Consider the following 12,156-nt stretch of genomic DNA (forward strand, 5'->3'; position numbering starts at 1 on the left):
GGAATGCCTGTAATCTAATCCACTCCCCACGTCGCTTCAGCTTTGAGACTGCAATAGTTTTGTGCCCACTCTGCAAGTTCATTAGGCTGCCACGATATGCAGGGAACTTGAGAAATGCTGTATTTCAAATGCCGTAGATGGCATCAAAGGTTAGATGCTGTTGCTAGACGCTGTGAAAGTGATGATGTGTGATGCCTGCTCCACTGCAGATCAGATAAAATGAATTTTTTCGCAAGTGAGAACAAATCACAGTTACTTTCTCACTCTCTTGCCATGAAATATTTGTGAATGAAAAACCAAAGCCATGAAATTTCTAAATTCTCGAAATATAAAAATTTGAGTTCATTTCCTGCTCTGAAAATGAGGCATGCATCACATACAAGGGCACATTATAATTGAGTAAATATGGTTCTATGAGCACATGCACTAAACTGGTACAATCAATTGTATGTAAACGAAACTCTAGCTTGGTTTCAGGTTTGATATCTCCATCCAAATAGATGCTTAACGCATGAATGTTCTCATCTGTTCTCAATCTGTTGCATGCTAGGTTAAACATTGCAGCATCTTCAATGACACTGTTCAAAACTGTCCAATGACAATGCTATAAGATGAGCGATCATAAAAGTGCATCATTTCTCTTTCTCCAGAGGAACTCGTAGTCAAACTTCAAATTTGAGATACAGAATGTGTGATTTTCTTACACTAAGTTATCTTGTTTGAAGTAACAGCCATACTAACGGATTCCTTAGCAACACGTCACTTGTACAAGAAGGGAAGGCTCACCTGAGAGTGGCCATGATGGGCAACATCAGGGTCATGAGATTTCGACCAACGAAACTGAACAGCCGACATGTGGTTTTGGCGTGAAGACACCAGGTAGGGACCGAAGGACAGATACTGAAAACGTTCAGGAAAAGAGACACATCACTGCATAAGCATCGCGTAATGAACAGACCAACCTAGCTTTCAAACTGTCATTATGTGGACATACAAGGGATGGACTACTGTCATTCCCATTGCCCTGCTGGCCTCTATCATCAACCAGGTAGCTAGCCACAACGCCATGTGCTTTGAAACAACTGAATGAGCTTGTGGCTGATGATAGCTAGCAGGTTCTTAGAGGGAAAAAATATCCATCATAACTGAGGTAGTCCATTGCATTCTTCAGTTACGAGACACAAATTCTCACACTATATTCTGCTACACTAACTGGCTTTTATATCTTCTAACTCTGAAGTTGCAACTGCATGAAGTTATCTTCACCTTCACTTTAAGCATATGAATTGCGTAGCAAAGGTGGGTAGTCTACTTTAATATGCACAAAGCTTATTCGGTAATGGTAGCCTAATTGTAGCTGAGCTATTGCTTTAGGTTGCTGTCCACATAATGCCGAGCATTACATGATGGTTTGATTTCATTGCCTAATCAATTTCAAGCAGCACTGTCTTTCTTAAATATAAATATGTCCCCCCTATCAACTTACAAGTACTGCATATACATAGAACATTCAGGCCGCCTGTTTCATTCAGAGAACATTAAATAAGTCTTTAAATATTTTACTACAAGTATAATACCTATAATCTCTCCCCAAGCTCACATTTTGTGGATAACTTTGCCAACAAACATATTTGCTAGTTGTATCCGTCATTGGTTACCCCAGGTGAAATGAAAAGCAGTCGCGATCTGCTGATGAGGCACATTGAACAGCAAGCTTGCCCCTACTCTGTGCAAGTTCAGCCTGACACATGGGATCCCATGATAACCATCTTTCTTCTCGCTTCTCTTGTGTCCTTTACATTACGAGAAGCAAAGGGCTTCTTGCATGGATCGCAGTGCCAGTCTACAGCTAGGCACGTTAATTTTTCGCCGAAATTGGGGTTAAATTTGACACCTGGGGGGTATTCTGTAAGTGGCCACCTAGCGGACAAGTCTATTTCGTCTGCTGCTGAAGTTCCAATTGGCTGGGCTAAAGCAGCCGTCAGATGCAGACATGCAGACGTGCCCTAGCCAATAAGCACTTCAGAAGCAGACGAAATGGGCATGTCCAAAAGGTGGACACTCGCAGAATACGCTCCCTGCTTTACCAAAGTACACTCAGCATAAATGTTTATGAACCGCAGAATCCGAGCAAACGTTGAATCCTAGCCTTTTGCAACCGTAGCCAGTAAAACCATACAGCATACTGCTACAGGCTACTAGTACTAGCTGTGATAGCAGTACTAATAGTACTAGTACCACTACTAATACTAGTACAGGCTGGAAATACAAATACCAAGCTGCCAAAATAGTCAGGTTTTTCTTAAATCCACAGTTCACAAACTTTTGATGCCAACTGCACTTTTGTTATTACAATAGACAGGATAGCGAGTACAACCTCCGTGCAGTATATCAGCATTAAAAAAACAAGCGTGAGCTAAAGTAGATTATCGCAGTAGCTGTGACCCCACTCCATCTGCCCATACAATGTTTGCAGCACGAATGTTTGCAAGCACGATGCTTATTTATAGACACAGCTGCATTTACCTGTCCTTCTTCCGGTCTATGAATGCCAAGTAGTGACAGCATGTCCATCGCATCACTGCCATCGTTGAGGGGCAGCAGCTGACGGTTCCCGGATGTGTGACGTCGGCGCGAGGAGTCTGCCTTTGTCTCGGGCCTGCTGGTGGTGGTGATTTGAAACAAAAAAACAAACGATCAGGACTCACTCTCACGTCCCCTGACAGCGGATGGTGCCGCAAAGCATGTGGAGATCATGCCATGCAGCGGACACCCATTAACAAGAAGGCAATAACGGGCATATCTTTTGCAGGCAGCATCTTACGACCGGGCAACTGAGTAAAAAAAGAACGATCAGGACTCCTTGGCATCTTGAGACTCTACACCTGCTTTAGAGTTGCGATTCCAGTTGACTAGGAGCCTCCTGAATTGTTCTCTATGACTTGTTCCTTCGCCAAATCCCATAAGAGAATTTGTATGCTATCGTACAAAGGCTATGATGCAAGAAGTCCAGTTGAGTGCACTTATACAAAGCAAGCGATTGTGCCACTTCAGTATACTGCTGTATGCAGTTAAAGTGGCATCACTTTCTGTTGTATCCTAATATGGCTTAATATCAGAACAGCAAACTGAATGAATTTTAAACAACTTGTAATTAAGAGGACACTTTAACTTGGGAAGAACTCATTTAAATAAATGTAAGATTTAGAAATGCTTTTCTGGGATAACCCCTAGGCCGATCTTAATGAAATTTGTTGCACTTGACAAAGCAAGTTAAATTCTAGTGACTGTAGGACGAATTTTAATTCAGGGCCTAAAATTTCTTACATGAATTTAAAATAACTGGCAAAGCAAAAAAAATGTTAGCCCAATGTTTACAACTTTATGCCTCTGCATCAAAAGCAGGTATCACAGTTTTGTAAACTCCATCTGTTAGATGCGGACATATTTGGTAGATTCATTTACAGCTCATGTGAATTTGTTAACGTTTACAAGCATTTTGCAAAAGTCCTGTTCACAAATTAGCATCATACTTCACAGGGATGTGTAACATGTCAATTTTGTACACTTTAAATGTATTATTCAATGCAGTTTTCCAAGTTGTGATATTTTCCATTGCTGAGCTACACAGTTGTAAACTTCATAAATGCAGCATTCCAAATTTTGCAATTTTTAACAATATTTATAAAGACGTTGATAGCCCAAATCCAAAATCCACTTCCAACAGTCACTAGATTTTAGCTTTTTTTTTCTTTTAACTGTAACAACACTCATCAAATTCGGTTTTATGGCTCCCGAGAAAAACGATTTCTCTTTTGCCATGTGTTTAGATAGGAGGCCCAGAGCAAAAGCTTCCTTTAACAGCACCACAGAGACGAAGACAACATGGAACTGAGATGGGATACAGTAAGTTAAGAGCCACATACTTAGCGGAAACATTCGCAAGATGTGTACACTAAAGTTACGTTGCAATCGTGTGGCTGCTACATTTGCACGAAGATCGAAGACAACGTTTAGCACCACATAAACATTTATACTAAGATGCAGCAACGAAGGCCGGGTGAGGGCTAGCACGGAGACAATGTAATCGTCTGCACAGCAACAAAGCATTAGGTTCGTTCTGTTTAACGTAAAGTTAGCGACATTCATGTGAGCACATAATTTTTCAACCCATAAAAACATTTAGGTACCAAGTTTTTGGGCCCACGCATCACCTTAAGAACAGAATCCGATAGCTCAAGAAAGAAACGGCATCAGAGTGCAAGCTAGGGAACTTCCTGCGATCAGATGAAAATTCAAACGTACACAAGCATGAACGCACGCACACATACACGCAGACGCCCAGTGTTCGCTGACACCCCGTCATCACAATGGGTCGGCCACACACTCGTATCGGATTACAAGGGTGACGAGGTTACTGGAAGGGGTCGCACACGTGTCGCTTTTGACGACAGGGTTGCAGAACATCGCGGGCTGCTGCTGCCTCGCGATGCCTGCTGCCTCGCGACAAGACGCGAAGCGTCTTGTCGTGAAGCGGCCACATGAACGAAGGAAGTGACAGAGCTCACGGGAAGCCGTCAGCGCTAGCTGCGCACGGGCGCGCGCGCGTCCTTATTGTCTGACGAGCCGCCAGCAAGAGAATGGCCGCTGCCCCCCCCCACCTCCCTCCCTCCGAAAAGCCGTTTTCTTGACGGGCCGTCAACCGCGCACGTGTTCTCCGACGCGATGACCACGTGTTCGTCACGTGCGCTACTCACGACGTACGTTGTAACCTGCGTCTACGGTACATCGTTCTTTTTTTTTTCATTCGTCTGGTTCTTTTTTCTGCTTTCCTTCGTGACCAAGAAACCGTTCTGCGGCGCGCGCGAACGATGCCAGCACTTTATATCGCGGAAACGTGGAGTCACCTTTACAGCAACATAAACATCCTCGTTGATTGGTTGACCGACTGACTGACTGACTGATCCCAAGGCCACACAGAGGGACTATGTAACAAACACCACAGCAGTCGAAGGATACGCGTCAATTTTCGCCACTGAACCCGTGCCCGGTGGCATATAACGCCGCGCACACCCGCCAAGCCGCGTGCCTCGACCGATGAACTTCGATTAACCCAGGCCCGACCTTTAGAGAGCGGTTCATACAGCGGCTCAAAGCAACGCCCGAAACTACGAAGGACGTCGTAGTGGTGGGAGGGTTTCGGATTTGCTCGGTTCTTTGTTCGAGTGCCCGAAGATCAATGTGAAAGCTTTTGCGTTCCGCGCCCCCAGTGGCATGCGACCGCGAGCTGCGGTCGGGATCGAATGGAGAGCGCGGCGTCGTCCTCAACAGTGCAACGACAGCGCTGGGCCGATCCACAGTTGAAGCGTTGAGAGTATAGCGGCGCAAAACTATCGTTAATTTGACCATCGATAGTATGGATTTTTTTTTTCAGTGTATCGATAATGTAAAAAAAAGGAAAGCTATCAACAGTAGTAACAGTAGTAGTGTCGATAGCATTACGATAGGACCGCTATTGGCAAGTGGTATATTCGATAGCTTTGAAGTTATTGAGTGGCGATATTACCAGATTTCTTTGCGCTAACTTGGCGTCAGTATGGTATTCAGTTCGATCATGCATTTGGGAACGGGGAAAACGTCGCGAAATTTTTGTTGCAAGGTTTAGGCGCGGAACGTCCCGTGATCTTACATTATCGATATTGCACTATCGATGGAGCTATCGATCGTTATCACCAGTGCGCTATCGATGGTACTATCGATCGTTATGCATCACTAGTTCAAAGGCGCGCAGTGGCCAGCTTAAGGATAAAAATAATCCGCTCTCGCGCTTTTAAATTCGTTAGCTAGGCTCGAGGAATATTCACGCGCGATGTATTCTCTTATTATTATTATTATTATTATTATTATTATTATTATTATTATTATTATTATTATTATTATTATTATTTAAGTTTAATATGTGCGCATACCAGCACTCAGACCTGAGGGTTGTACCTGGGCACGTTAACACAAACAACATTGGTTAAATTATAGATTGATTGATTATCAATGCGATAGCGTTAAGGGCCAGGTGTCGCAGAAAATACGGCGTCGGTCTCCAGCATCGGACGACGCTTCGGCAAAAAAGGATTTCGAACCACCTAGGGCCTCCATGTGGCGCAGGGAAATTACTGAACTAATGGAATTTCTCAAGGTTAAATACGCGGAAAAATCGTAAAGCACGACTTACACACAAACCTACAGACACGATAGCGTCGGAATGTAATTTGAATACACGGAGAAAACATGATTCTGTTACGCGGAAACTCAAACACAAACCCCTTTTAACGCGATAGCATTTTCCAGCTGTCGTTTGATGTCTCTCCTTAGTAGGAGCGGCACGGCCCCTTCGGTTCCTTGCACACCACCAAAAAAAAAGAAGAAGAAGGAGAAGAACCAGAAAGCCCGCCTTCGTGCAGAGCGTTCGCCGCCAGCGTCCACTTTGGGATTCAGCCACAGGGATGCATGCTTCGCTGTCCAAACATTCCTTACATAATCTAAACGAATGCCCCGCTTCTATTCTATTTTTTTTATTACTTTTAAATTAATTATTGCTCACTCAACAGCACCTTCCTGATTTTATTTTAACCGGTAATTCAACCCTATTCAATGCTATTCCCATAGATATTAGGAAATTTATGCTCTATATTATTTTGGAATAATCTACCCATTTCTTGTCCAATCCCCCATCGTGGTTAGGAGCCACACGTGCCACAGGCTACAACAACAACAACAAGAGCGCTTCCCGGTGAACATCGCGGTTACGTAAGCTGCAGTTGCTGGGAAGCGTGAGAAGCACTCAGGGATGTTTGAGGGCTATCGCGTTCCACTCTCAAAGGCGAAGCTTAAGCGTAAATTTTTAACAAGACGGGACGGCAACCGCCTTCGGACGGGATGCGCAGCAAGCACCGGCTTAAAGCAGGTGACGACGCAAGAAGGTTCGAAGGAAAGGGAAATGAAACGAAAACGCATAAAACCGTAAGAGAAAAAAGCGAGAGTCGAGCGTCGAATCGATAACTGGAGCGCACACGCTGGTCAAACAGGAACATGTAACAAATAAAACGCGAATGAGCGTGCTATTTCAGTGTGACCCGCTGAACACGTTGTAATGGAAGGGGCATGTCGGGGAAAGAAAGAAAAAAAACATGAAAAGAACGCGCAATTGTGCAAGATACACGGACTGCAACGAGACTGCCACGGAACCCTTGAAATCAGAGGACGGATATCATTCCAGTTCTCCGCAAACGTGCGCACATTTCAATTTTTCCACCTTTGGTCATTGCAAGCGCCATTGCCGTAACGTATTTGTCGTTGCAAACGTTATCGTTGTCACCAAGTTACTGCAAACGCTATCGCTGTCACAGACCGTCATTGCAAACGCTATCGTTGTCAAAGATCGGCATCGCAAACGTTATCGCTGTCACAGATCGTCATTGCAAACGCTATCGGTGTCAAAGATCGTCATCGCAAACGTTATCGCTGTCACAGATCGTCATTGCAAACGCTATCGTTGTCAAAGATCGTCATCGCAAACGCTATCGTTGTCACAGATCGTCATTGCAAACGCTATCGTTGTCACAGATCGTCATTGCAAACGCTATCGTTGTCAAAGATCGTCATTGCAAACGCTACCGTTGTCACAGATGGTTATTGCAAACGTTATCGTTGTCAAAGATCGTCATCGCAAACGCTATCGTTGTCACAGATCGTCATTGCAAACGCTATCGTTGTCACAGATGGTTATTGCAAACGCGTTATGCCGCTGTCGCGCGTCATCGTTGCAAACGCTATGGCTGTCACCTATCGGCATTGAAAACGGCAAAGCATATAGTCATATCAAACGATCCGAATCAGGCCTTGCAGAGTAGTCGAGGTAAACGCGATACTCGGCTAATCATGCGCAACAACGCCTATCCTCTTATTTTGCCACGATCATCCTGTAAACGCATTTTCATCGTTGAGACAAACTCGGTAATCGCATGTGAAGGAAAAAGAATAAAACCAGTTTTGCGCTCCAGCGAACGCCCTGACGCCACAGAGACGACAACAAATATCGAAGCCACAAACCCCGGATACGAAGGTTTTACGGGAAGGTTCCTTCAAAATGACGCAGTATCTTATAAAAAACTGACGTTCCATTCGCTATGCATTTCCTCTTCTTAATGCTGCGCGAAGCGCTTAAGTGGGTCATCTTGATACGGTTGTTCGTGTTTAGTTGCAGCAGGCTGACCTCCCCTTTTTATCAGGGAAAACACAAAATAAAACCTTAAGCTCAAAAAAAGTTGTTTCTCTCCTCTCAAACCACGCTGACCCGTTAAACCAACAAAATCGGATTGCTGTCTCAAAAGAGGCTCAAGATAACCAACACAGTCAGCTCAGAGTTGGACGAAAACAAGGGCCATACAAATTTATTTTTCAACGTTGCTCGCAGATCCGGCTAGTCAGAATTAAAAAAAAAAATACACGCTGTAAATAAATATTTCACACATAACAAAGCACGGTACTACAGTGGTCTTTAACCATAGTGACCACTGTTACCTAGACAACCCTTGCCACTAGTTAGGCGCTCCCTTTAAGAACGGCGGAATATGCAAGCCTGACGAGCGAATGGAGAATCCCGCAGAGGGCTCGGGGAAAAGGCAACCCCCCCCCCCCCCCCGCATTCCGATCGTCGGAAACAGCCACGGCCCGTACCTCGGCATCCAATTCGTCCGCTCTGTAAATCAGGCTTCTCCGCCGAGCGCACGTGCGCGAGGCGAAGCTGCGCTTCCTGGGTACGACGACGACGAGAGCGAGAGAGAGAGAGAGAAAACGAGAGTTCGCATCGAATCGATTTCAAGCCCGGCGCGCTGTCGTCAAGCGGGGGGGTTCTCGCGCTTAACGCAATCGCTTGCTCTCGGCGCTGATAACGAGCGCTTAATGCCATCTCGCATAACAACGGCAGGGAGTGCTACAATATCTGCGGCCTTATCGATTTCCACAATCAGCGGGGGCAGCACCGATTTCTTCCAATTAACGGGAACCTTTCGAGAGCGCGAGTATTGCGAAGCTCCGGAATGTAAACAAAGGAAGAAGAGGAAAAAATCTGCATAGTTTCGACTACACAAAAGCAAGGGCTACACACCAGAAAAAAAAAGTAAGTTGCCTCGCAATGCGGCGTGTCTGATGCCCTCATCACTGGCGGGAAAAACGAAGCTTCGCCAAAGCTGCATAGCGTGAATTAATTAATCTTTTTTTTTTAAACGGGAACTCGTCGTAAGACCCGGAATTGTTGCCTCATTCGCGAGCGAAGTACCTCGTGCTCTTCACCGGACAGAACAATGTACACAGTCGATGGATGCTCGCCCTTCGGTCGCCATCGAAATATTTACACAGCACATTATACGAGATGGGCGGAGCGTTTCCAGAAGTTGACAGAATAACTTTGCGCGGAACGGTTCCAGAATTTGACAACACAACTTTGCTAGCATGCGTCTGTTAATCTATTCCCCTGATACGAGGCGCCGAGAACCGAAAAGAAATGGAGGTATTGGTTCTGGCACCGAATGTAATTCAGCGCTGATTGTCTTTTCATTAGCCGGGTGTTCTTATTTTACTACTACTTCTTTTTCTTTTTGTTGAAATACGGACCGTGGGCATTGAGGAAAACTGAAATTTTTGTCGCATCTTCGTCGCTGAAACTGGAACGCAGCGGTGCACAGCGTCATGGTCGCGTGGCAGCGAATAAACTACGGGACTAACGTAACTGAGCAAATATAGGAGGATATATGCTACAGGAACTATACATAACCACAAGAGGAACGAAAACGAGTTTTTTCTTTCATTGCTCTCGCGTCCGCATCTCTTCTTGTCACGCCTAACCTTGCAAACCGCGAATTAATTATCGCCAACCAGCTCACGCTTTTGTCTCTCTGTGAAGAACCCGAGACCGCTACAACAACGCCGGTGAGCACGCAACTGGTAAATGCACCAACTTATTCGACCTTAACGAACGTCCATGGCAGTCGTGCTATAACAACGTGAAAAAAAAAAAAAATACGGGCTCCCAAACACACAGAACTCGAAAGGCACTCGTGCGAACGAGGCAATGTGTAGGAAAACAACGATACAGCAAAATTGCTGCGTCATTAATAAACCAGCTCCGTACGCTCGTGATGTACTTAAAAGGCTTAAACGAATTGTACAGAAAGTCTGGCTCACTCTCCGGCGGAGGGCATAGTTAATCCCCGCACGGATACGGGGCTCTGCAATTTGATTGTGCAAGCATAGTTAATCCTACGTCTGGAGGGTTTAGTATATAACAAAAGGACTTTAATTCCCGGGACACCATGCTTTAAACATATATGTTCTGTTTCTTTTTACTAATGGAAAATAAAATCCAAATTTCGTTAGCTCCGCATGCAATTAGTGGCTCGATACTTCAAGGGGGTTGAATTTTACCGTTATATATAAATGCGGCAAATCCCTCGCTGTCGCGATGAAATGAGCGCTCTGCTTGCTCATCTGAATGTCGTTAGGATTTTAATTTTTGTTATACTGGTTCGCTGGTCGCCTGCCGAGATAAATCCCGCGTTACACGCGCATGTTAATGAGGTGTGGGCCCTGAGTTGAAGCCCCGCGTCTTAAGTCACACTGAGTTCGTCACAGTTCTGAAACAGCAACTAGGGCACTGTCTTTTCTTTTTCCTTAACGAAGTCAGAAGTTTAGCGCGCGATAAAAAACGCTCAAAAGCGAAAAAAAAAAAAGAAGGAATACTCGCGAAGCCACGTTCAATTTTTCCCTTTCACTCCACAGTTTCGTAATTCTTGCCTTCCCGCACAGGTCTGCAAGCACATGTGACGGTAGAAGCGCCAACGCGTCGTCGTAGATCCTGCAAGTTTTAAAATCCACGGAAACACAATTCACGCCCCGCTCGCCTTTTCTAGCTCCGATTTACTGCCACGTTAAAAAGCCAACTGCAAGGAAATTCGGAGCCGCCCGAAAAGCACAGTTCCAGATAACGTAGATAGAGAAAGCCTCCGTGCAAAAACCCACTCGCCGCAAGTGATGCACGACTCGGAACGTGCGGCTCTTTGGCGTGACCTCCGAGATTCGGCACCGCCCGCAGCTGCCTGCCGAGCACCGAAAAAGAATCTCGGAGGCCGTGCACTGGGACTTGCGTCATACTCGCTAACCGTCGTCTGCTTATCCGCTACTCGGAGGCTGCTGATTAAAAAAAAAAAGAAAGGAAAAAGATAATTGTCAGCCCACTACGCGTTTATAACTAATTTCAAAAATAAAATTTCGTTATAATTGGTCATTAACGCCGTTTTAGTAATTAATCTGTTTGTTATTGTTTATCACGAGGCCGCACCCTATACAGCCTTCTGCTTCCGGACTTCCTTCTGTGTGTTGATTTGCACGATGTTTTGCGTTACGAACCTAATAAACTCGATTCAGATATCTTCAGTTTTCCCTTCTGTGAGACAGAAGCACGTTATCCTTGATGTATGACGGGCTATGATGCACAGAATGACTGCCTAAATTTTGTCCCCCAACACACCCCTGCGACGAGATGCGACGACGAAGCGTCAATGGCTCACGGATGATCGCACCAGTTAGCTAGTTAACACTATTCGCGTCTCCTTCCTTTTACACTTTGGAGAAAGAAGCAGCCGGCAACCACGCCCTGCCGGCTTTCGCTTTATTATACTCGCTCCTTTCCTTTCTTTCTTCTTTCTTCCCGTAAGCCGTCTGCAGTGTCTCCCCATTATCGGCGCACGTAATTACGTCACACCCTGAGGCGCGAGCGGTCTCCGTAATCGAGGCGTTAATCGCTCTCCGCCGGTCTAATCTACTCACTCCTCGTCTCGACAACTTTCTTCTCGGCTTGGCGTTACCCTAGGAAGCGGAAGGGTGGAGGGGCGGGAGGGGGGAAGGGGATGATGAACGCATCGATCTATCTCGGCGTAATTATACAGGCCCGCGGATGATCTTGCAACCAGCTGGCCTCCGCCAGCTGGTGGCAATTTCGATTTCATCAGAGAAATGTAAAAAAAAAAAAAGAAAGAAAGAAAGAGAGCGGATACCGCTGATAAAAGTTCCATTATGCGAGGCCCCGAAAGAGATTAACTGTGA

The 12,156-nt window shown here is 45.4% G+C and overlaps 1 protein-coding gene across 4 annotated transcripts in view; it reads right to left on the minus strand.

Moving 5' to 3' along the window:
* The window catches only part of LOC142557263 (CDK5 and ABL1 enzyme substrate 2), a 154,746-nt gene that overhangs the window by 29,098 nt on the left and 113,492 nt on the right, over positions 1-12,156 (minus strand). For 3 of the 4 annotated variants that reach the window (XM_075668976.1, XM_075668973.1, XM_075668975.1), the window contains 2 exons: positions 2,527-2,662; positions 787-900 (listed from right to left, as the gene is read on the minus strand). In XM_075668976.1, coding sequence (XP_075525091.1) covers positions 787-900; positions 2,527-2,662 — 250 coding nt within the window. The remainder of the gene's footprint in view (positions 1-786; positions 901-2,526; positions 2,663-12,156) is intronic. The other variant, XM_075668974.1, reaches the window with a different exon arrangement.

The sequence above is a fragment of the Dermacentor variabilis genome, chromosome 9 (genome assembly GCF_050947875.1).
Source record: "Dermacentor variabilis isolate Ectoservices chromosome 9, ASM5094787v1, whole genome shotgun sequence".
In the NCBI taxonomy this organism is placed as follows: Eukaryota; Metazoa; Arthropoda; class Arachnida; order Ixodida; family Ixodidae; genus Dermacentor; species Dermacentor variabilis.